Source organism: Ceratotherium simum, chromosome 5 (assembly GCF_057802395.1).
Source record: "Ceratotherium simum simum isolate JZ-2026a chromosome 5, ASM5780239v1, whole genome shotgun sequence".
Taxonomy (NCBI): domain Eukaryota; kingdom Metazoa; phylum Chordata; class Mammalia; order Perissodactyla; family Rhinocerotidae; genus Ceratotherium; species Ceratotherium simum.
Window position 1 is genome coordinate 90,440,462 of NC_141904.1, and position 25,677 is coordinate 90,466,138.

At 49.7% G+C, this 25,677-nt stretch overlaps 1 protein-coding gene across 1 annotated transcript in view; it reads left to right on the forward strand.

Moving 5' to 3' along the window:
• Positions 1-251: 251 nt before the first annotated feature.
• The window catches only part of CFAP100 (cilia and flagella associated protein 100), a 66,755-nt gene continuing 41,329 nt past the window's right edge, over positions 252-25,677 (forward strand). The window contains exons 1-4 of the mRNA XM_087431601.1: positions 252-352; positions 19,860-19,933; positions 21,217-21,220; positions 25,127-25,227. Of these exons, the coding sequence (XP_087287727.1) occupies positions 298-352; positions 19,860-19,933; positions 21,217-21,220; positions 25,127-25,227 (234 nt within the window). The 5' untranslated portion in view covers positions 252-297. The remainder of the gene's footprint in view (positions 353-19,859; positions 19,934-21,216; positions 21,221-25,126; positions 25,228-25,677) is intronic.

Sequence of the window (25,677 nt, forward strand, 5' to 3'; positions counted from 1 at the left end):
ACTCCGCAGAAAGGACCGGGTCTATTTCTGCACCACATGCATCCCGAGGTGCACGTCGAATAAATGAATCGGAGAATGAAAGAAGAGCGGGAGGAGTGCGGAATAACGAAGGAGGGAGGAAGGAGACTCCTGTCCACCGGGCCCCATCCTGGGCCGGCCGCTGTCCGGGCGGCGCCCGCGCTGCGGCCCTGAAGCCCCACCCCCACGCCGCCAGCCTCCGCGGCCTTTGTGACGTCACCCCCGTTGTCGCCGGGAGAGTGGTTGCCATGGCGACGTAAACGGAGGGCCCCGCGGCGAATGGAGCTGGGAACCGCGGCGCGGAAGCTTCTGAGCGAGCCCAGGCGCGCGGCCGGTGGGTACATTAATGTATTAAATTAGCCCTTTGCAAGGTTCCCTGCCTTATCTTTACTCGTTTCTGTACCTGCTTTGTCACCTAGCGAGCCATCTAGCCATCCCCCACCCCTCTATCCCCTGTGCACCCTTGTTATGTGGCCCGAGGGCGCGTCTCCCGGGCTGGCGGTGTTACGAGGCGGGCCCTGCTAACCTAGGCCTCCCGGACAGCCGGACTCCTCTCCGTGGGCTGTAGCAGGAATGTGGCCGGAAGGGCGCAAGCTTTGGAGTCAAGGAATGGAATGTCAAGGCTGGAATCCCAGCTATGGCGCCTCCTGGCTGTGTGACGTTGGACGCTCCGCTGAATCTCTACTTTGGTTCCTCCTCTGCAAAATGAAAACTCATTCCATGAGTAGTTAAGGACATGCCAGGCGCTTTGATGAGCGCATCCGCTACAAATCAGAAAAGACCCCTGTTCTCCTGGAGCTTACATTCTAGGGAGAAATAAGCAATAAACCAATATTTTAAAGTGGTAAATCTGGGCCGGCGAGTGGCTTGGCGGTTAAGTGCCCGTGCTCCGCTACTGGTGGCCTGGGTTAGGATCCCTGCGCGCACCAACGCACCGCTTGTCCCACCATGCTGAGGCCGCGTCCCACGTCCAGCAACTAGAAGGATGTGCAACTATGACATGCAACTATCTACTGGGGCTTTGGAGAGAAAAAAAAAAATGAGGATTGACGATAGATGTTAGCTCAGAGCTGGTTTTCCTCAGCAAAAAGAGGAGGATTAGCACAGATGTTAGCTCAGGGCTGATCTCCTTCAAAAAAAAAAAGTGATAAATCAGATAGTGGGTAACTGCAGAGAAGAAAATGAAGTGAGATCATCTGGGAGTGGGAAGAAAGAACCCACTTTGGATGGGGTGGTGAGGGAAGGCTTCTCTGAAAGGGTGACATCTCAGAAAGGGTGAAAGCTCAGATCTGAAGGGGGAGGACTCTCCCATCCCCAGCTGGGTAGGGAAGAACATTTTTTGGCTGAGGGGGCAGCAAATGCATAAGGCGCTGAGGCAGACCAAGGTTGGGTGTTCTAGGAACAGGAAGATTGGGCGGGGCAGCTGGAACCAAGTCAAGGAGGGGAGAGAGGATGGAGGGGGAAGCGGCAGGGAGCTGCAGGTGTTGGCCACATGGTGAGCCCCCTAAATGCCTGCTGTTCTCAGCCACCCCAGGGCGGGCGAGGGGGGCTGTGGGCCTGGGGACCATCTGGCTCAAGCACTGTGTTGCTCCCCTGGCTGGAATCTCCTTTAGCCGAGGTCAAGTTTTGCAGCAAGCCGTTGTTCCTCTGCCCAGGTGTCCAAGATATGGTCTACTGTGGTCTCCAAGGACGTGACGTACCACAGTCAGTACCCGGCTGGGGTGCGCTCTCAGAGATCAGAGACAGCCTTGGGAGCCTGGGACAGTGAGGGCTAAGGGTTAAGGTGGTTCTAAATCAGGCCATGAGGTTCCCTAGGAACTCTGCGTGTTAGTTTCCTGGCGCTGCTGTAACAAAGTGCCACTTCAGACTGGTGGCTTAAGTAACAGAGATTTATTGTCTCAGTTCTGGGGGCTGGAAGTCCAAGATCAAAGTGTCGCTGGCAGGGTTGGTTCCTTCTGAGGGCCATGAGGGAGAGTATGTTCCAGCCTCCCTCCTAGCTTCTGGTGGTTTGCTGGTCATCTTTGCTGTTCCTTGGCTTGTAGAAGCATCGCCGCAATCTCTGCCTTCATCCTCACATGGTGGTCTGCCTGTGTGTGTGTGGTGTGGTGTGTGTGTGTGTGTGTGTGTGTGTGTCGGTTCCAAATTTCCCCTTTGTATTAAGGACAGGAGTCATATTGGATTAGGTGCTGTTGACCTTAAACAAATAGACGGCCAGTTACTTCTCCAGCAAAAATGGGTTTATTCAGGAGCAACAAAAAATTGCAGTTCGTGGTCTGCAATCCTGGCCAGCCATGTGCAAGTCCCATTCAACACGGGGAGGAGAAACTCTGTCATAGAGGGAAAAAGGACGCTGGGAGGGCTATTGTAAACAGAGAGTGTATGGGAGGAGACTGGGGGTCCCAGATGTAGTGGTTCTTCATTGGCTGAGCTGTGACAGTCTCTCATTGGCTGAGCTTCTTGCTGATCAAGAAAAGGAAGTCTTTCTTCTTCCTGTTGGGCTCTGCCATCTTCATAAGGTATGAGAGCTTCACCCCTCTGGCCTCCTGATTGCATTTTTTGTTTTGTTTTATTTTGTTTTGGCGAGGAAGATTAGCCCTGAGCTAACGTCTGTTGCCAATCCTCTTCTTTTTGCTGAGGAAGACTGGCCCTGGGCTAACATCCGTGCCCATTTTCCTCCACTTTATGTGGGACGCCTGCCACAGCACGGCTTGACAAGTGGTGTGTAGGTCCACATCCAGGATCTGAACCTGTGAACCCAGGCTGCCAAAGCAGAGCACATGAACTTAACCACTACGCCACCGGGCCAGCCCCCTGACTGTGTTTTAGTGAGGTTTCTGTTGATTAATTTCCACATTTTCCCCTTTTGATTGAGATCTTTCTCTGAAAGCATCGTTGATTAAGAGTCAGGTTTTTCCGGGGCCAGCCTGGTGGCGCAAGCGGTTAAGTGCATGCGCTCTGCTGCGGCGGCCCGGGGTTCGCCAGTTTGGATCCCGGGCGCTCACCGACGCACCGCTTGGCAAGCTGTGCTGTGGAGGCGTCCCATATAAAGTGGAGGAAGATGGGCACGGATGTTAGCCCAGGGCCAGTCTTCCTCAGCAGAAAAACAGAGGAGGATTGGCAGATGTTAGCACAGTGCTGATCTCCTCACACACACACAAAAAAGTCAGGTTTTTCCAATTTCGTCAGCCTTGTGTCCCTCCATGCCAGGAAGGACCTTTCCTGGGTGTTGTGTCCCACTTCAGAGGGAAAGTGCACAGACTGGAAACCTATTGAGGTCACATCCCCTTTCTGGTCTCCCAACTCCATTTTAAATGAGGTTTCTGTTTATTAATTTTCACAGCGCCCACACTACTCCAGCATGACCTCATCTTGATTATGTCTGCAATGACCCTATTTTCAAACAAGGTTACATTCTGAGGTGCTGGGAGTTAGGATTTCAAATATTCAAAAACATTAATTTAGGGGGGACACAATTCACCCCCAACAGGCCTTGAGGAAGCTATCACAGTGGAGGGGGCTTGTCTCAGCTTTCCTGCAGCCATGGCTGCCGGGCGGAGCCCAGAGGAGGTGCCAGCTGGCCCCAGGCCCTTGTGTGAGACATCGCCCCCCTCTGGAGCCACAGCAGGCTGCCAGGTGCTCCCACGGCTGGCAGGGACGGAGGCTGCCAAGGCACAGCTGGAGGCCACCTGGGCTGAGGTGGGCGAATGGGCAATAGCATCCACTGTCATCTGGGGGCTCTCAGTCACCTTCAGCTTTTAATTTAATTTGTGTTTGAATAGGTGAAGTATTCCCATGGTTCAAAATTCAAAAGTGTGTTCACTTTTGGCCCTTTGTGAAGGGCCTACCCACCCCTACCCTGTCCCCAGACACCCACTGTCCCCTCCTCAGAGGTGGCCAGCATCACTAGTGTCTCTTATATCCCTCCAGGCCTGCTCTGTGCACATACAAGCAGATACGGGGAGATGCAATTTGTCCTTTTCTCACACAGACGGCCATACAGTGACAACACTCTGGCACCTTGCTCTTTTCCAGTAACCCTCACATTGTGGAGACTATTCCTTATCAAGACAGCAAGAGTTCTCTTGCACTTTTAGTGTTTTGAGCAGAATAGTAATCCATAGTGTGGAAGTATCACAATTTATTTAACCAGGCCACTGTTAAAGGGCACTTAGCTTGTTTCAAAACAATGCGTGCTGCCATCAACAGCTGTCCCCACCATTACACTGGTGTGTTCACTCGCTCACTCTGCTCCAGAGTATACTGACGAGTGAAGAAAGGCTGAAATAGGGTTACCAAAAAAAGAAGATAGTTTTGAAATGTTTACAGATAACACATCAACTCTAAACACACACACATACAAAACAAGGCAGCACAATTGTACTGTCACAAGACAACTGAAAGATTTGTAAACTATATGGATTCATCCTGTGGTACCAGGATTTTAGCTAGATAGGGGGTACCCTGTGACCTTCAGCATTGGGTGTATCACCTCCCTTGGAGGTGACATGCAAACAGGAGGCCTCCCTGAGCTGAGAGGCCTGGTCTGGTTTGAGGGAAGGGCTGTGCATTTGTGGGGGAACCAGGCCAGGCAAGCACAGCCGAGTGGACAGACCCAGGGCATTGGCAGGCCAGGCTGGGCAGGGGCGCTGAGCCGGGCAGGTGAGTGAAGTCGGCCTGGGTGGGGGTGCATCAAGCCAGGGACTCAAGCCAGGAGGAGTGCGAGCCCAATGTCCTGGGGTCAGCTACAGGAGCTGGGGACTAAGGTGGGGGCCAGGAAGACTGAGCCCCCCAGGGGTGAGGGGCTTGGGGACACCAAGCTCCAAGTCTGGGCCAGGTGCAGATAGGACATCTGGACCCCAGCCCCAGCTGGAGGGCGGGGGGCAGACACACCTGGTCGAATGTGTCGCCTTTGTGAGCCTCAGCGGCCTCATCTGTGGAATGGGAGCGATCTCTCTTCCCTGGGGCCCCTGTGAGGTGTGGGGCTTGGCACGATGCCAGCACAATGTGAGTGCTGTCTCGTAAGTGCCTTACCACAGGAGGCTTATTGATGTGCTGCTGTGTCTCCACTGCACTGTTCCCACACCCGCCACCCCACCTCCAGGGCCTGGGCTGCTCTCCCAGTGTGTGAAGCCGGAGTCGGAGGGAGATGCTGAGAGAGTGCAGGACGGGGAGCAGTTGGGGGTTTAGGCAAAGTCTCAGCTGGAATTTGACATCAGAGGGGTGAGCTCTGGGTTTGCTTTTTATTCACAAACACTTATTAAGTGCCAGCTGTATTCTGGGCGTTGGGGATTCAGGGGTGAGGGAAACCGATGGAGTCCTCCTCCTGGGACTTACATTGCAGTGAGGGAAGCAGGCATTGGAAAACAGTGACCTATCTATCTTACAACAGCCAAGAAGTGGGGGGAAGGAAAACAACTGGAAGCTTTGAGCTGCTGGCAGGGGGTAATTTAAACAGGAGGGGTGGTCAGGGAAGGCCTCTAGGAGGAAGTGACTTTTGATACCTATCAGTAACAATCCTGAAGAATGATAGAATGGGGGAAGAGTATTCAAGGCGTTGGGGAGGCCCAGCAAGGGCCCTGAGATGGGAACGAGCTTAGACTGTTGGAGGACGAGACAGAAGGCCAGTGTGGACCCAATGGGTAGGGCCTTGTGGGCCATGGGGAGGACTATTCAGTTTTGTTGAGATGATGGGAAGGGGTTAAGCCAGAGATTGCCCAGTTTCTGGTTTTTATGACTTTTATAACTGGGGGCTCCATTCCCTACAACACGGGCAGAGGGGCTGGTTTGCCCACAGCCTCCCTCAAGACCCCGGGCAAGGCCTCACTCTTGGTGCAGAGGACAGAGGACACTTAGCAGAGACCTTGCCCAGGCGGAGGAGCCAGGGAAAGCCCAGAGTGGGCCCCAGCGCTTCCCAGTTAGGGCTGGTGGGGCTGAGGGCTGCAGGACCTGCCCCCAGCTCTGGCCCGCATACCCTCCACACCTTGCCCAAGTGGAGAGCCAGTTCAGGGAGATCGGCCTGCAGCTGGTCCCTCCATCTCTGGGGCCCTTGACATCCAGGCCAGAACCCAGCCTGAGCCTCATGGGGGTGGGGGTGTTGGTTGAGTGGCTGAAAGTATTTCCCAAGAGGCCAGGCATGGGAGGAGGAGGAGGCTCGGAAGGTCCATCCTGCCGAAGGACCCTCTCTCGCCAGGTGCAGACGTGGACCTGGAGCACACGGAGCAGGCACGCGTGCCGTCCTCAGGTCCACGTTCCCCACACTGGGCATGGGGGAAGCCTGGATACAGTAGCTTAATTTGGCAATTTTAGGAAACGTGGTTTTAAGTAACCCGACCTTCATCTGGGGAGCTGCAAAATGGGGTCATCTGAAGCCCAGCCTGGTGGCTGGGTGGGAGGAGGCCACACCTACGATGTGTCAGGCACTGTGCTAGGCTGGGGGTGCAGAAGTCAGTGCAGAGGCAGTGCTCATTCTCAGAGAGTTTGGAGAGATGCAAAAAACAGCTGTCCCCTCTGTGCTTGCTCCATCCCTGCCACTCTGGCCGCCTGTGTTCCTTGGACAGGCCAGGCACACTCCCCTCAGCGTCTGGGCAAGGCTGTCCCCTCTGCCCAGAATGCTCTCCCCCTAGACTTCCCCTTGGCTCCCTCCTTCACTTCCTTCAGGAGTGCATTCACTGCCACCTTCTCACTGAGCCCCCCGTATGTCCACTTCAATCACTGCCCCCGCCTGCATTCCTTGTCGCTCTTCTCTGCCGGGTTTCTCCTGGACACTTGCCACCATCACCTGCCTCACCTTTCCTCACTTACCTTGCTTATCCCTCTCTCCAGGGAGAATGGCAGCTCCCCCTCTCTCCCTCCCTCACCCCTCCCAGCCTGCCTCCCCTTCTCTCCCTCCTCCTCCCTCCAGACCTCCCTCTCCCTCCCTCTCCCTCCCTCCCCTGCCTCCATCTCCCTCCCACTTCCTCCCTCTCCCTCCCTGCCTCCCTCTCCACTCCCTCCCTCTCCCTCCCTGCCTCTCTCTCCCTCCCCCTCACTCCCTACCTCCCTCTCCCTCCCCTGCCTCCCAGCCTCCCTCTCACTCCCGCTCACTGACTCCCTCCCTTACCCTCCCTCTGCCACCCACTACCTCCCTGCCTCCCTTTCCTGCCTAGTCTCTCCCTGCCTCACTCTCACTTCCCACTCTCTCCCTGCCTCCCTCTCCCTCTCCCTCCTTCCCTGCCTCCCTCAACCTCCCCACCCTCCAGGCCTCCAACTGCCTCCCTCTCCCTGCCTTTCCCTCTGTCTGCCTCCCTCACCCTCACTCTCCCTCCCATTGCCTCCCTCTCCCTCCCCACCCTCCAGGCCTCCAACTCCCTCCCTCTCCCTCCCTCTCCCTGCCTTTCCCTCTGTCTGCCTCGCTCACCCTCACTCTCCCTCCCACTGCCTCCCTCTGCCTCCCTCTCCCTCCCTGCCTCCCTGCCTCCCTCTCCCTCCCCCTCCCTCCGTGCCCCAGTCACCCTCCCCATCCCTCCCTGCCTCCCTTTTCCTCCCCTTGCCAACCTGCCTCCCTCTCCCTCCCCTCCCTCCGTGCCCCAGTCACCCTCCCCATCCCTCCCTGCCTCCTTCTTCCTCCCCTCACTACCTCCAGCCCTTGCTCTGCCTGCAGCCCTCCCTCTGCCACCCTCTCCCTCCCATTCCCTCCCTGCCACCCTCTCCCTCACTGTCCCTCCCTGTGGCCCTCTCCCCTCCTTCCCTGCCTCCCTCTCCTGCCACCTCTCTCCCTGCTCTCCCCTCCCTCCCTCCCAGCCTCCCTCTCCCTGCCCCTCACTGACTCTCCCTTGCCCTCCCTCTGCCTCCCTTTCCCACCCACTCTCTCTCTACCTCCCTTTCCCACCCTGTCTCTCCCTGACTCACTCTTACTTCCCCCTCTCTCCCTGCCTTCCTCACCCTCCCCACCACCCTGCCTCCCCCTCCCTCCCTCCCCTCTCTCCCTGCCTCCCCTCCCTCCACCTCTCTCCCTGCCTCCCTCTCCCTCCTCCACCCTCCCAGCCTCCCATTCCCTCTCTCTGCCTCCCTGCCTCCCTTGCCCTTCCTCTCCCTCCCTGCCTCCCTCTCCCTCCCCCTCCCTCCCTGCCTCCTTCTCCCTCCCTGATTCCCTCTCCCTTCCCCTCATCCCTGTCTCCCCCTCCCTCCCTGCCACCCTCTCCCACCCTTCCTCTGTCCCCTCCACCAGCCTCCCTGTATCCCTTTCCCTCCACCTCCCTCCCTCCCTCCCTCTGCCTCCCCAACCCTACCAGCCTCCCACTCCCTCCCTCTGCCTCCAGGCCTCCCTCTCCCTCTCTCTCCCTCCTTAAGTCCCTCTCCCTCCCTCTCCCTCCCTGCCCCCTCTCCCCTCCCTCCCTGCCACCCTCTCCCACCCTTCCTCCCTTTCCCTCCCCTCCTTCCCTGGCCCCTACTCCCTCCCTGTCCCTTCCTGCCCCTGGCTCCCTCCCCTCCCTCCCTACCTCCCTCCCTCTCCCTCCCTCTCCCTGCCTATCCCTCACCCTCCCTCCCTGCCTCCCTCTTCCTCCCCCTCACTCCCTCCCTCCCATGCCCTCCCTGCAGCCCTCCCTCTGCCTCCATCTCCCTCCCCCTCTTCCTCACCCTCCCCCTCCCTCTGTGCCACCCTCCCTCCCTCTCTGCCACCCTCTCCACCTCCTTCTCCCTCCCCAGCCCTCCCTGCCTCCTTCTCCTTCTCCCACCCTCCTTGCCTCCCACTCCCTCTCCCTCCCTCCCTGCCTCCCTCTCCCTCCCCTCCCCACTGCCTCCCTCTCCCTCACCCTCCCTCCGTGCCTCCCTCTCCCTTCCCTCCCTGCCTCCCTCTCCCTCCCTTCACTTCTCTCCTGCCTCCCTCCCCTCCCTCCCTCTCCCTCTGTCCCCTTCTCTCCCTGCCTCCCTCTCCCTTCCCCTCTCCCTGTCTCCATCTCCCTCCCTCTCCTCTCCCTCCCTCTACCTCCCTCCCTCTCCCTCTGTTCCTCCCTCTCCCTCTCTCCCTGCCTATCTCTCCCTCTCCATCCCTCCCTCCCTTCATCTCCCTCCCTATCCCTCTCTCCGTCTCTCTCTTCCTCCCTTCCTACCTCTCCCTTTCCATCCCTCCTTCCCTCCTCTCCCTCTCTCCCTCTACCTCCCTTTCCTCTCCCTCCCTCCCTCTCTCTCCCTTCCTTCCTCTCTCCCTCCCTTCCTTCCCCTCTCCCTCCCTTCCCTTCTCACCCTCCCTACCTTCTCCTCCCTCCAGTCCTCCCGTCCTTCTTCTCCCTCCCACCCTCTCTTTTCTTCCTTCCCTCCCTCCCTCTCTTCCTCTCCCCCCCTTCCTTTCTTCATTCCTTCTTTTCTTTCATTTTTTTCCCAGTTACAACTGGTTAGATGCTGCTGGACAAAGTTCTATCATATTAAATTCATATTGCCTCTGTGTATTCTAGCCCCTAGCCTGGGCTAGGCACATAAGCAGTGCTCAGAAAATTCTCAGACTTCATCGTGCATTCAAATTGCCTGAGAAGCTTGTCAAGATGCAGACTCTGATTCAGTAGGTCTGCGGTGGCCTGGGCTTCTTCACTTCTCCCCAATTCTGGGAGATGGTGATGCTGCTGGGAGAGCCTTTTTGGATCTGGAGGACCTACCTGGTCACATTTCCAGCCCAGAGAGAAAGAGGGAGGAGCTCTGAAGAGCTTGACGTCCCAGAGGTGGAGGAAATATTTTATGGAGCACCCTGGTGAAAAGTACCCAAATCCTTTGCTGGGATGGTGGCAGGGGGTCAAGGAGGCCAGACAAGGCCCCACCAAGCTGGGGAGAGGGCAGGTGGCCTGAGAAGTAGGAGACAGGAGGGTGCTGGCAGTGGGGAGGATGGGCTCACCTGGTGTGCTATTGAGGTGCTGCTTGTCAACTTAAAAAGCAAAGGTGCCTATTATTTTACCCTCAAAATGAGTATATTTGGGAATGTCGGAAAGAATTGCAACTCAGGATTTGCATGCTATGGTGAACCAAAGGCAAATCCAGAAAACAAAGGAGGGGAGCTGTTTTATAAAGAAAAAGGGGGAGGGAGGGACTATTCTAAATGAAAGTTCATTGGGAGAAAGTAACAGTTCAGGGTGGCAACAGCTTCTCATTGGCTGAGCTGCGGTGTTTCTCTTTGGCTGGTCCGTGGCTGGGTGGGGAGAGAAATCTTCCTTTAGAGTAAAGTTGTACTTCCTGTCAGCAAGCGGCCATCTCTTCCTGTTTGGAGTGATTGACGATGTGTGATAGGACATGAGAGCTCTCCCTACAGGCCTTCCTGATCCAAGTCAGTGAAGGTTTCCCTTATTCATTTCACATTTCCCCTTTCGATCAAGATCTTTCTGCAAACACATCACTGATCAACAGTCAGGTTCTCTGCACGCTGTGCTCTTGTCCCTCGGTGCCAGGAAGGACCTCTGCTGGTTGCCGTGTCCCTTGTTGGAGGGAAAGGGCATGGCAGTTGGAAACCATTTAGGCCACATGTGAGTAACAAGAAAGATTAAGAGGGAGAATTCTCAGGCATTTCCCACCTAAATGTAGCCGGAAAAACCTGGGACCCTGTCACTGTAGCCAAATCAATGAACACAATGACCAGGGATCAAGGAAAAGAAAAATGGTTTAACTTTGCCAGCAAAATGAGGCTGCGGCGGACGGACTCATGCCCCAAAATCCACAGTCCTCCTGAGGCATTAGGAGTTGGGGTTTTTAAAGGAAAGTCTGTGGGAAAGAATGTACCCTTGGTGACTGATTATTTGTTGGAGCAGGGATCCCAGTCTTCTGGGCCAAGCTGGCTGTTGTCTCTATCTACAGCAGGAGGTGTAGGGCTCCATCAACCAATCTTCTCTCGTCACCCAAAATTTGGCCTTGGGGAGTGGACCGCAACTGCCACCAATTAGCGATTACAAAGTTGACAAGGTTTTAGGTGGGGGAGGGGGGCTGCGGCTTTGCAGTTCGGCGTCCCCGCATCGGCCTGCGTTCAGCTGAGTCAGGGAAGCTGCAGGTGTCCTCTGTTTGTCTGTCCCTGTGATGAAGGGTGGATTCAGCCCCAGGAACCGGGAGTTGGGGAGCTTCAGCTTCTTGATAATTTCGAGATCTCAGTCTCCCTGTAACAAACCACAAGAACTGGTAATTAGCCAGTTTCAGTTTGTAGCCACCTGGGCTTTTAACAATTTATTACCTCCACCTGTCTTGTGGAATTCAGGGACACAAAGGATAAAACAACCAATTATCTACCTGTGAATGTAACTTAGAGAAGCAGGGAAGGGGGAAGGAGTGCTTTTTGGTTTTAACCCCATATATGCTGGGTTCAACGCGGGGGAACAGATATCAGGGCCGGCATCATAAAGTCTATATTTCTCCAAGGTGGCAGGCATTGGAGGTCATCTCAAAGTGCTGAGCCAGCATCACCTTATTGGGCACGTCATTTTTTTTCAGAGGTTTGACAGGTAATAGGTATAGAAGTTCACAACAAGTATATAGGATAAGATTAAGAGCAATACTATAAGCCCAGTCTGCAGGATGGTTCCAAACCAGGAGCCCAGACCTGAAGGTAACCAGCTGAACAAATCAAAAGACAGTGGATTGTTAGATAAAATCTGTTGCAGCCAATGTGCTTGCTCTCTAATCCTATGTAATTGGGTCTCCATTTCCCCAGAGTTATTTAGCCATGTGCGACAGGAGGTGTTTGTTACTGCAGACACTTCTCTGCTCAGCAAGTAAGTATCTGAAACTACTCTGGCCAATGAGTTAAGCAACCTTTGTTGGGTTGCAACTGCTTTGGCTGTGGAGTCAGCTAACTCTTCTAGTGTCAGGGAGAGATTCCTGATTATTTCTTCGTTGGCACTCACTCTGATCCAAGGGAAGAAAGCTCTTCCCACAGAGGTAAATGCAGAGTCACATACGCCTCCTGGAAGTTCTCATTTACAGCAACTATGGAGATTCAATGGGAGACCAATGAGAGGCCTCTATTTGGTTATGTAGAGAGAATAGGAGAGTGAATACCGCAAGGGCACACCGTCCCTGTGTTCTCCAGCTGTCAAGGCAATGAATTGCCCAAGCATAAAGGCCATTACTGAAACCTCCACAGATGAAGACGTAACCATGGGGTGCACATAAAGCCCCCACATAAGTGACATTATCTATAGACTCATTCATCGACATAGAGACACTAGCATTATACAACCAAGGCTCAGATACTGTTGTTACATACTGAGACGTTGCCTAAATACAAGGACATGTTAAGAAATATACAAACAATTCGACTCACATTGACGGTCCCACAAAATTTTTCATACAAATATTCAAAAGCTCTTGTTTTCCCCTTCCAAGGCTGGGGTTAAATCAAAGCAATACATGAGTTTAGGCGGGCTTTGCACCCTGAGTCAGTAAAAGGGGCCAGCAGAGCAATTTAGACCAACAACAGCTTCTGGAATCCCAGTGAAGTTACTTATAGGGTGAACTAAGGGGTCATTACTGTCTTGGACAGACTGAAGTTTCTAATGGCAAATCCAGCAATCAGAGAGTTTCCCCCTTTTTGCAAGGGATTGGGAAATGTAGGCAAGGGCATTGTCCTCCCAGGAAAGGGAGGGAGAAGGTAACGTAAGAAACAACAGTGGGAAGAGGGTGTACAGCCTGGTCCAGACATCCCTGGAAAGCTGTCTGCCTCAGATGGCGGCTGCTTCTCTTCCTGGTCACTTTGATTTGACGCCTCCAGTGTTTGTTCAGGACCAGACGTCAGGTGGAGCCTTCTTCAGCTGTGACATGTGTACCCAAGGCTCAAGTCCCTGAAGTTTGGCTGCCATCTGGGTAGTGAGGAGGACCTGATACAGTCCCTTCCAAGGAGATCTCAAAAGCAGTAAAATTCAAAACATCGGTTTGGAGAGTCATAGCCAGACATTTAAGGAAACTAGAAGAATTTAGGACCAGTCCAGCTTACAGGTATAAAAATCTTAAAGACAATTAATAGGACTAGAATTCAGTATCTACAAAGGTGCAAGCACAATTTCTCTCTCCACGATTACCTTCATTTTTATAAAAGATAATCATAGTAAAACTAACTTGTTTGTATTAAACTTGGCCTGATTATTTACATAAATGCAACAAGAACAGTGATTGACATACAAGCTCTTTTTTAAGATTGCTTTGCTGGGACCTTGTAAGCAAGGTACTAGGCTGATCTTTCAAGCAGTTCCTTAAAGCTGTCTGGTCATTTCTGAGTCTGTGTACATCTTTCTTGAATATAACATTCTAGTCAAAGCTTTGGTAATGTAGCCAATATTTCCAATTGTGTCCTGTTACAAGGAGAACAAACTTTCATTGAACCCATGGGAAAACATATATTGTCATGAAAAGAATACTTAAGAGATCCCAAATTCTGGAGGGGTCGGGTAGAGAGAAAAAGATAAATGTTTCAACCTTTGTTGCAAAGATACACTTTACCAAATTGCTGTAAGTTATAGATAGCTTAAAGGAGAGGAGAAAAGGGGTGCTTTACGTCTGGAAAATAAAACATCAAAGCAATCAGTCCTCCACCTGAGTTCCAGAACTTCCCACCCAGTTCAATGTTATGATCTTATCAAGACGTGTATTCCAGAGTACTTGTCAAAGTCTTTTCCACGAATCTCTTTGAAAATGAAACATATTTGTAACAGCATCAGAGTAAAACAATAACTGCCTGGAACTGACAAAAGACAAAAAAGGCAATGGGTGAATGCAATTGACAAGGAAATTTAGGTATTTTTGTGGCATACATTTTAGATAGTAACTAGAATTACAGGTAATAATATTATATTAGAATATGTCAGATTTTTAGGAATTTTTATGCAATTTCTAAACAGTTTTGGTAACATTCATCCATACAATATAACCTAAAAAGGTTTATTATCACTTATTTGACCATGTGCCTCATGTAATTTGACATACCAAATAAGTCTAATTAGTGTAATGTCTCTCTTTTTATAAGGAGAGGAAATAAATCTTTTGAGATGTCCTAGGTGCCCTCTGGAAAATCCCAAAGTTACATCCAGGTTGAAAATACGTCGTCTAGAATTTGAATATTTTGCGAAGCTTGTCACAAATATCAAAAGGTTTGAACACTTGACCAAATAGGATCACAGATCATTATGAAATGGCACTTAAGTATCTATTTGACCAAAGTAACAATAACAGGTTTCAAAGGCAAATATAAAAGGTTACATGGTTGTAAGCAAAACTTAACTTCTTCAATATTAAGATAACTCAGTTTTCCAAAGATCTGCTTTTTTTTGAAAAAAAAAACTACAGGATATTATTTTGAGAAAACAAAAATCTCTGTGTTCTAGGCATATTACTTAAAGGTAAAGAAGCTTTTACAACAGCCCAATAGCCCAAGAAAACCTTGACCTTTTAACAGAAACGAAAGCCAAATTTTAAGTTTGCATCAGCTTATTTTGATATTATAATTCATTCATTCCAGTCTCAGCCAGTTCTGACCACTCATAAAATTCTGTTCCCAAGTTTCCTTTCCGTAAACCTTCTACAACTTTCTTTTTATGTTCAGATTCTGTCCTGTTTCTCTTTTTCCCATTCTGAAATAACCAGCCTCTCTTTAGGACAAAATTACTTTCTTTTTCCTCAACAAAATGCATTTACACTCCTCATACCTTCTTTTACCAAAACACACATCCTGCTTTCCATGCATATGGAGATGTTTTCCTTTTTATTTCTAGTAGCTTTAGTTACATATATTAGAATTCTTAACCCTTAGAATCCCTAATACCTACTAAAATCTAAGAATTAAGCAATTGTGGACTGGCAGATTTATAAGTACATTTCATAATTTCTAGGAGTACATGCCCTTTTGAATAGTGCAGTCTTTCAATGTAACACAAGACATGGTCAACAACAGACCCAAATTTATGTTTCTTTGCATCAGGAAGCCAAAAGTAGATGAACTATGTTCAGTAATTAATGTTTTAGTATTTTGCCTTGTTTAGAAAATGATCTAGGTATTCAATGACTATCTGTTCTGTAGTTTAACTTAGTATAAACTTTGATCTTATTTACATTTATTTTAATTACTTGCTTTTAACAATCATGCTTGGATTCAACATTGAATAGCCAATAGCTATTAAGTTACTTTCTTGATGACAAATTGTGAAACAGAGACAGCATGGGCCTTCTTGACTAGGAAACGCAGCAGAGAAAAAGTTGCACATTTGCATTACACCCAATACTAACAACTCTGAAGACATGCCTGTTTTTTATATACATCAACAACCTTAAGCTAGCCTTTATTTACTAAAGATTAATCCTAGATCACATAAATTTGAAAGCATTTGAGTTAGTTTCTATTATATTTCTGAGATTTAAAAATGCTTAATTTATAAGTGCTTAATTTCAAGCCAATTAAAAAGAGCTTTTTGCAAAACAATTCTAGCAATACCATCCAGAGGTAGAAAAATATCACATCTCTATAACACACATACATAGACACATAGACAGACATAAACAGAGATCTCATAGCTTTTATTTTAAAACTTTAGCTATGTCTCACGGACAATAGTATGAAACTCAAAAGAATAGTTGGATCCAAATTGTATTTCTGGCAGATGGACTTAGTTAAGGTTACTTGTTCAGATGGCCAAAGTCTTTTACTAAAGATTTTTATTTGCATGCTATAAGGGTTCTTTTAGGGCTATTTTTGGAATCCTTTTGTCCATTATCAAAAGGCTAGGGTAATTGCTATTTAAATTTTTCTTTCTGGTTGTTTATTTGCTCCAGTTAACTTAGAAATAGTAATTAGGAGTTTAGCAATTGAACCCTCAGAGGGTCTGATTTGAAAGGCTCAGGTTTTTGCAGAGGGGAAGAGAAGATGGCATCAGAGGGGAGACTGAGATAAAGGAGTCTGGCAAGACAAACAAGATGGCAGCTGAGACAAAGAAGAAAGGGGGAGGGGAACACAAGTTTTCAGAAGCCATTTTGTTCTTCATTTTTTCAATTGTTTTGGCTAATTTAGACAAGACATCTGTACTGAGGTGATTTTGGAGCTTTGTGTGTGTCCAGAAGCCTCCAGGTGCCAATGAAAATAGACATACCATTCATTTTGCTTAATTTTAGAGCCATGGTCTTCCAATTTAGTTTTAAGAAAAGCTAGTTTGGGGACACAGAAAGTTCCCCATAATGGCCATTGTAATTCTGGACTACTCTTGGTCATTTTGGCCCACTTAGTTAAAAATGTGCATTGTAGGGGGCCCAAAGTTCTCAAACATAAACCTGGCTGGGGTCCCTGAAGGAGAGTTTCCCTCAGAACATTTAGATGACTGGGATCCCATTACTGAAATTTCCTCTGAAAACCCAAGAAAGTTGCTAGACTCCCAGCCCTGATGCCAAAAGAAATCTAAAAAACAAAGAAAAACTCCTGGATTCTCAGCAAGCCTAAGCCCCAAAAGGAACTGCGCTACCTTCAAAACACAACTGAATAGTCACCAAGGATGATGCCTTGAACCCAAGGACACAGCCTTGAACCAGGAGGACAAAGTTCCTCCCTTGAGAAGACAAAGCCTCTCCTGATCTGGAATAAAGTCAGAGAGCTCAAAACACAAGGAGAGCCGAGTTTGGAATCCGAGAGGAGACTCACCAAACCAAAAGCAGGTGGCAACTCACAGAAGCGATGAGCACAAGGGGCTCGTGTGAGTACCTTGCTCAATTCTGGGGGTCCCTGTCTCTTGGGGGTTGCCTCCTTCAGATCCCACTTTTTTGACACCATGTATGTCAACTTAAAAAGCAAATTTGCCTGTTATTTTACCCTCAAAACAAGTTTATTCAGGAATAGCAAAAAGAATTGCAATTCGGGATGAGTGTGCTATGGTGAACCATAGGCAAATCTGGAAAACACAGGAGGAGAGCTGCTTTTATAGAGGAAAAGGGGGAGCAGGGCAGGGCTGTTCTAAAGGAAGGGCCACTGGGGGGAGTAACAGTTCAGGGCAGCAGTGCTTCTTGTTGGCTGAGCTGTGGGGTCTCTCATTGGCTGGGCTGTTGCCGGGTGGGGAGAGAAATCTTCCTTGGGTAGTAAAGTAGTTGTACTTCCTGCCAAAGACGCAAGTGTCCCTCTCTTCCTGTTTAGTGGCATTGACGATGTGTGATGGGGGGAGAGCTCCCCCTACAGGCCTTCCCGACTTCAATTTAGTTAAGGTTCCTTTTACTAATTTCACATGAGTAAGTCCCAGAGTGAAAGAGGATGATGGCTGAGAACTGGGTCCCACTTTGGTGACCCACCCCTCTTGCAGTTAGAGGCTGCAGCCCCCAGAGCACAGAGAAGGTGGCTCTGGGGAGTAGAGTGAGGAAAGATGTCCGGGTGAGGAGGACTAGGTCTGCAGGTTGGCAGGAGGCATGAGGAGTGGCTTTCTCTGAGAGCTGGTGTCTCCTCTCCTCATGGGTCCCCCATGAGCAGCAATTCCACAATGCACAGGTGATTCAGGAGGTGCCAAGGACCTTCTGATGCCAAATCTCCTGCTGCCCAGGGTGTGTGTGTGTTTTATCACTTTTTATGAGGACATTTTGCACCCAGCACACTTTTCGCTATTTCTCCTGGAAAGTTATTCTAAAAATAAGCTTACCTTTTAAAAACTTTTTAATTAAAAAAAAATTAATTTTCGTTAAAGTACTAGAAGAAAACACAGGAATTTTTATTTAAATGGCTTTAACCTTCAGATGTGGAATGCTTTTCTAAGCAAGACACAAAAGCCCAAAGCATTTCACTAAGCAAATATTAAAATGTCCTGTAAGGAAAATATATGATAAGCCGTTCAAAGGTAATTGATGAATCACCTGGAGGAAGGGTATTTTTAGCAGCTCTGACAAATGAATGAGCCAGTGTCCTTTAATACATAAAGATTCTCAAGAATCATTTAAAAACTACAACATCCCAACAGAAAAATGGGCAAAGGATACCAACAGAAAGAGAAAAGCAAATGGATAATTAACACCTGAAAAGATACACAATCTCATCCATAATTAAGAAATGCAAGTTAAAACGGAGCTGCCATTTATCACCTATCAGATTGACAGTGCTCCAGGTGTGTGGGAAACAGCCCAGCTCAACGTGGTGATGGAGAGTGACCATTGCAGAAGCTTGGACATAACCTCGGGTCCACCAGGGGACCTGGCCAAGTAGTGATGAGACTCGTGTGTGAGCATGTATGGGTTTTTTTTTTAAGTTTTTAAAAACTGTGGTAAAATATACATAACAAATTTTACAATTTTTTATTTTTGCGTGCAGTTCAGTGGCATTAAGTACATTCACATTGTTGTGCAACCATCACCACCATCCATCTCTGGAACTTTTTCATCTTCCCAAACTGAAACTCTGTCCCCATGAAACACTAATTCCCCATTCCACACACCCCCCCCCACCGGCAACCCCCATTCTTTCTGTCTCTATGAATCTGACTCCTCTAGGGGGCCTCATATAAATGGAATCATACAGTATTTGTCCCTTTCATGACTGGCTTGTTTCACTGAGCATGATGTCCTCAAGGTTTATCTATGTTGAGCGTATAAGCAGATGCATTTTTAGTGATAAAGCAAGAAGCCTTTAAGTGTGTGTCTGCATGAAATACCTCTGGTTAGATGTACAATAATCTGTCAGTAGTGAGGCCTTCAGGTAAGGATTTCTCATCACAGCAACATGTCATATCAATGTTCATCATACAACACATCAAATCTGCATTGTTAGAAAAATTTGCTATGTATGTGCATTGCTTTTTCAATTAAGAAAAAAGTTAAATTTTATTAGAGTTTTGGCTTGTTTTGGGTTTTAGTCTTTTCAAATAGCAGTGGTATCTTCTGATTTCTATGATATTGTTAATTAAAGTTTACTACCTGGAAATTTAACCTGATAGCCACTAAGAAAGATAGTTAGAAAATAATAAAGATTTCAGCAACCTGCACTCCTGAGTTCTCCACAGGCCTCACCACTCCCTACTTCCTCCTCTCCCTTTACCATTATATATTCTGCTTGGCCCTGAAGGCATTTGAGTTTTCAGCCCCAGGCCCTGAACTTCCTGCCAGTCCCCCAGGACTCCTCCTCTCTTCCTCACTCTTCCCACATCCCATCATTCATCTGCTCACCTGGCCCTTGGTATGGTATCCCCCACCTCCCAGGCCCTGACTCCCCCGTCATCATCCCAGCTCACCCTCCTCCATGCTGGTCCAGGAGAACTGGCTCCCTGAGCTGCCCACCTCAGGGCTCTCTGGCAGCCCCCATCTGCCCTCCTGGGCTGGCTGCTCTCCCAGGCTGGTGTAGACTGGAATCTTCAAGCAACAAATGATTCCTGAGTTGGGGTGGGAGGAAGTATGGGGTCAAATGCCCACTTCCGTGTGGGTATCAGTTGAAGAGAGAACAACCAGCAAATGGGGGTCTGCGTCTCCTGTTCCAGCCCTGAGGGAAGCCCTGGGAGGCCGGCAGCAAAAGGCCTGGCTGGGCAGGGCTGGGAGTCAGAGGCTTAGGGCTACGACCCCCTGTAAAATGGTCCTGCAGTGGTCTTAAGGAACAAATGGAAGGACGTGAAAGGGAAGGCACCAAACACCTTCTGTGTGCCGGGCACGTGTGCTAGGAACTTCAGTGGCCATTTTCTTGCACAGTTCTCACAACCTCCCAGCAAAGTCAGCCTGGTCATCTCAGATGTGGAAACTGAGGCTCAGAGAAGCCGAGTGTCTTACCCAGCCTGCCCAACAGGCAGGCAAGGACCTGGGACTGGAGCCCCAGTGGGTCTGGAGTCTCTCCCCAGCCTCATGCTGTGTTCACAGCTGTCCTGAGCCCAGGCGTCACTTGATGTGGCCTCACTTTTGTGTCTCCGCAGAGCACAGCCTGGAATCCATGGACAACAGTTCTTCTTCAGTCATTGAAGAAAAAAAGAAACATGCAAAGGCAAAGGTAACCCCGGAGCTGGGAGCAGAAGTCCCAGTTGGCGGGAGGCAAACTCTCTCCCTCAGCCGCTAGATGCCTTCAGACCTAGTCTCCAGTGCAAAGGGCTGAGGAAATGCCTCTGTTTCCATTAGGAACTGGGCTACTGAGACCTGAAATAACAGGGACATAAACAAAATAGGATTTATTTTTCCTCCAGTAATGGGAAATGTGGGAGGCAGTCCAGGGCTCCATGAGGCCCCCTCAACAGCAGCCCTACAAACTCATCCATGGTCCCAAGTCTTTCTGGTCTACCCTCTTTATCATTGGCACTTTCAATCACAAGGTTGTCACATGGTCACAAAGTGGCTGCTGCATTTCCAGCCATGCATCTGATTCCAGACAGAGAGAAGGAGCAAAGGGAAGGTCAAAACTGCCCACCTGCTAACTCCACCCTCCGTGGGAAAAGATCCTTCCCAGAAGCCCTCCCAACAATTTTTGCCTATATTCCATTTGTCATGGGGCCATCAATATCTGCAAGGGAGGCTGAGAGGTGTAGCTTTTCAACTAGGCACATGGCTGCCACCTGTTAGAAGAAAGGAGGGTGGGCAGCTAGCTGCACCGTCTCATCCTCCGCGCCCCTGCTCTATGGCTCCATGCCTTGGCTTCCTTGACTCCCTCCTGTTCCCGAGCTGCCCCAGCCCTCCACCCTGGGCTTACGGTCTGCCCCTTCTGCAGAGGTGCAGATGTGCACACGTCCTGGGCCTGTCCTTCACAGGCCTGGCTCCCAGCCCTCAGCCCTCCCCACACCGCTGTGTCCTTTTCTTTTAATTATGAAAATACAAACGTGCCTGAAGCAGAGACTAAAGGCCAGTGAACTCCCGTCCAGTCACCAGACTGGACAGTGGGCAAGAGGCGGCCCCATGTGCCTCATCTACCCTTTTTCTCTTTTTCTTTTTGGTCTTGGCCAGAGTATTTTAAAGTAAAATCCAGAGGCCATTTCATCCCTATGCACCTCAACGTGCATTTCTCAAAAATAGGGCTGTTCTCAGGGAGCCGGCGGGTGGGGTTGTGGTTGGGTTTGGCGTGCTCTGCCTCAGTGGCCCGGGTTCCAGGGCCCAGATCCTGGGCACAGACCTACACCACTCATCAGCCATGCTGTGGTGGCATCCCATGTACAAAATAGAGGAGGACTGGCCCAGATGTTAGCTCAGGGCCAATCTTCCTCAGCAAAAAAAAAAGGGGGGGGCGTTCTCTTACAAGCCCACAGTGAAGTTCACCAAACCATCATCAGATTTCCCCAATTATCTCAGAAACGTCTCCCTATAGAAGATTTGTTCTAATCGGGATTCTGATGAGATCTGAACATCTTCAGTGTCTCTTAATCTAGCACAGCCCTCGCCATGTCCTTTCATTTTCTGTGCCTTGCCTTGCTGAGAAGTGGTGGTAATGCCCCTTTCGACGGCCCCTGGTGATGTCTGTCTATCTGCGCCCTGGAGCTGTTGTGGAAACTGTTTCTCTGTCCCCTGCATCTCCCTTAATTGGACATTAATCCTCCATGCTTGGTAGGATCCCTGGTCCACTTTGTCCACAGACTCCTCCCAGGCGGGCTGTGTGCTGCTCACCACCCCTCAGAAGGAGCCCGCGTATCTAGCCGCCCCGCCGGTGGCTGTGTGGCGACACCCGACCCCCGCCGCAGGTTCCCATCAGCCACTCACCCCAGTTTCTTCTATCTGTGGATGCTTGTGCTGAACTGATTGTCACATCAAGGGGGAGGGGCCGGGGTTTGGTTTGGTTTCTTCACGAGGTACAATTCATATACAGTGAAGTGCACAAGTCTCAAGTATACAGCTTCATAAGTTTTGACAAACGTATACAACTTTGTAAACTCCACTCCATTCGCCATCTAAAACCTGTGCATCTGCCTGGAAACTCCGTTTCCCCCAGAGGCAGCCGATGCTCTGCCATCACCACAGGATCACTTTATCTGTTGTTGACCCTCATATAAGTGGAGTGGCCCGCTGTGCCCTCTGGGCCCTGGCTTCGTCGCCAGCATTGCGTCTGTGAGATGCGTGGAGCAGGAGGCCCTTCTTGGTGGTTGCTGCGTGTCCTCTCCTGGGTGCACATGCCGGCAAGGTACTTATTCTTTCCAGAGTTGAGGAACGTTTGGGTTGTTTCCAGTTTTTAGCCATTACAAATACTGCTAGGAATGTACTCGTGCATGCCATTGTGAGAACACAGTACTCATTTCCCCTGGGCGTACGTGAAGGAGTGGAGCTGCTGGTCGTTGGTTCACCTTCAGTAGATGCAGCTGAGCAGGTATCCAGAGCCACTGCACCAGTTCACAGGCCCGCCAGCAGGTGTGAGCACTCCACTTCTCCACATCCTCTCCAACACTTGGCACAGTGTCGATGCTTTAATGTCACCTGGTCCTTTCGACATGTATCAGCCCCTTAGGTTCCCTGGTGTGTCATATGTTTATGGGACTGATGACTCCCTGTTGGGAAGTGCCTGTGAAGGGGAGGAAGAGTGTCCTCCACCCACTCTGGGTCCTTCCTGGCTGGGCTACAAATTAAATTGACATGAGACCGAATGGCAGGAAAAAAATCAAAGTGTAATAACATGTATACACGGGAGAAACCAGGGAAACTGAGTTTCTCAACAAATGGCAGAGGTTTTCACCTGAAATAGATTTAGATAAAGACAAAGGAGGATGTTAGGGGTGGGGAGGGAGACAGAAATCCCAGTAATCAAGAGTATTCAGATTTAAGTCCTCTCCTTCAGTACTGATAAGAGTTTCTAGAGATAAGGTCATCCCCCCCCTCTTCCCAGAACAGAGAGGGAGATACATTTACAAACGGAGATTTCCCTTACAAATGTAAATTATCCACACCCAGAGTTAAAATCATTTAGGCAATTAGTGGGGGAGGTCAAATGTCTCAGAGAAAATAATCAAGGTAAAGAGACATATTTTGGGGTGGCCAATTTTGATCTCCCACACCTGTTGCTGTCTTCGGCCCACTTTTCTTTTGGATGTCTGACTCCTTATTTTAATGATTTCTAGGAGCTCTTTACATATTCTGGGTATAAGTCATTCACCAGTTCTAAGTATTGCAAATACCTTCCCCCATTCTGTGGATCCCCTTTTCACTCTCTTGTTGTGCCTTTTAATGAACAAAAGTTCCTAATTTTAATGTAGTTCAATTTACCAATCATTTCCTTCTGGTTAGTACTTTTTATGTCCCGTCTTAAAACTCTTTGCTTACCCCAAAGGTCATAAAGATATCTGTCTATTGTATCTTCTACAAATTTTGTTTTCATTTCACAATAAGATCTATAAACCATCTCTAACCTAATTGTAACTATTTTGTTTGTAGATTCCCCACTATATAACTGCGTCATCTTGAGATGACGTTATTTTCCCCCCTTCCCAATCCTATACTTTTTCTTTCTTTTTCTTGACTGTGACATTGACTAGAAGTGCTAAGATAGGCATCCAGGCCTTGTTCCGGGTCTCGGGGGAAACATTCAAGATGTCCCCCAGAGGTTTCTCATAGATATCTGTATTCATTTCCTATGGCTGCTGTAACAAATTACCACAAACTCAGTGGCTTAAAACCACACAAATACATGATCTCACAGCTCTGGAGGCCAGAAATCTGAAGTGAATCTTAGAGGGGTGGACTCACAGTGCCTCCAGGGCTGCGTTTCTGCTGGAGGCTCAAGGGCGAATCTGTTTCCTCTCCTTTTCCTGTGTTCCCTGGCTGGTGGCCCTTCCTCCATCTCCAAAGCCAGCAGTGAGGGGTCTTCTAGTCTCCGTCACATCACTCCAACCTCTGCTTCGCACCCACCTGCTCCCTCTTATAAGGATCTTGTGATTACATTGAGCACATCTGGATAATCCAGGATCATCTCATGTCTCAAGGTCCTTAACTTAATCACACCTGCAAAGGCCCCTTTACCATGCAAGAGGACAGTCACAGGTTCTGGGAGTAGGACTCAGTCATCTTTGGAGGCCATTACTCAGCTGCACTTCCCTTTATCAGACTGGGGAAGTCCCCTTCCAGTCCTAGGTTGCTAAGAATTTTATTCAATGTTAAGTTCCGAATTTTATCAAATATTTTTTTTTTCTTTTTTTGCTGGAAAAGATTCGCCCTGAGCTAATGTCTGTTGCCAATCTTCTTTTTTTTTCCTCCCCAAAGCCCCAGTGCATGCTTGTATATTCTAGTTGTAAGTTCTTCTAGTTCTTCTATGTGAGCTGCTGCTACAGCGTGGGTACTGACAGACAAGTGCTGTGGTTCCGTGACTGGGAACTGAACCCGGGCCACCGAAGTGGAGCCCGTCGAACTTAACCACTAGGCCATCAGGGCTGGCTCCAAATATTCTTACTGCATCTATTGAAATGATCATATAATTTTCTCCCTTATTCTGTTAATGGGGTACATTACATTGATTGGTTTATAAATGTTAAACCGACTTTGTACTTCTGGAATGATCTGCTTCCAATGATTGCCATCCTTGGTTGTGGGCTCACCTGCACATTAACACTAAACATTCCCTTCTCACCTAACTGCAAACGCAAATTCTGTTTTCAGAAGCTGGTCTCCACATAGTTATTTACAGCTCTGTGGCCTTGGGTAAGCTCTGTACCTCTCTGTGCCTTGGTTTCCTCACTGGGGGTACCAAGCATTCCCACCTCATAGGGTTGTCATGAAAATTAAGTCACATGAAGTCTTCGGCCCTGGGAGGCTCGTGAAGACTCCTGCAAAGACCTAGAGTGCCCGCTGCCCGCTGGCCACTTCAGGCAGGCGCCTCAGCTCCAGAGTCAGCAGACCCCGTCAGCCGGCTCCACCACTTACAAACAGCAGACTCTCGCTTCCCTCCTCTACGGAGTGGGGCTTCTGAGACTTTAAATGAAAGAGGACAGAGGACCAGGGGCATAGTAGATGTCTAAGACTCAGGAGGAGCTGTGGCCACAAGGTCTCTTTCAGATGCCAGGGACAGAAACCCAAGTCCGGCTAGGTTAAACCAGGTGAGTTTATGAAGCTAGAAGGTCAAGCGGAGGACTTCAGGCACAACCGGATCCAAGAGAACATTCGCCACTTGCTCACGCTTTCCCGGAACCTCTCCGTGCTGGGCTGGGAGGGCGCTGAGACCCCGGAGGCATAGACCACCGCTTAGAAGAGCTGGCTCATCTCTCCAACCAGGTATCTCCCTCCCTAGTGTCTGCGATTGTTTCCAACCGCTCAGCTAATCCTTTCCATATGTCTGGGGACGTGGATTTCTTCTCGCTCAGAGATCAGGAGCGGAATAAGTCTCGCTCAGTGAGTATCCAGGACTGAGGCCTGGCCCCAGCTCTTTCCTCCCTCACACAAGCAGCAACCAGATTGCCCTTCTCAAAGCAGCACCTTCCCCAGGTCATTCTCTCACTCTAGAATAGTCAACGGCTCACCATTTGCTACAAAATGAACTCGAAACTCTGCCTCGCTCTAGGATCTCTGACCTGTCCCATGGTCTTACTCAGTTTCACCACCACTGGTCCTGGACCTTCGTCATGGTGGGCTCCTTGGAGCTGCTGTGGCCACAGCCTCAGCCACCATGCTTCGCTTCTGTTGTCCTCTGCACAAGATGCCATCCCTCCTGAGACCCCCTGTCCTTCAAGGCCCATCTCAGGCCTCAGGGACCCTCTCACCTCCTCCAGGAAACCCCCCTGACTGCTCCAGCCTTGAACAGTCCCCTCTCGTTGGAATTCTTGGAGGCTAGATAAGCACACA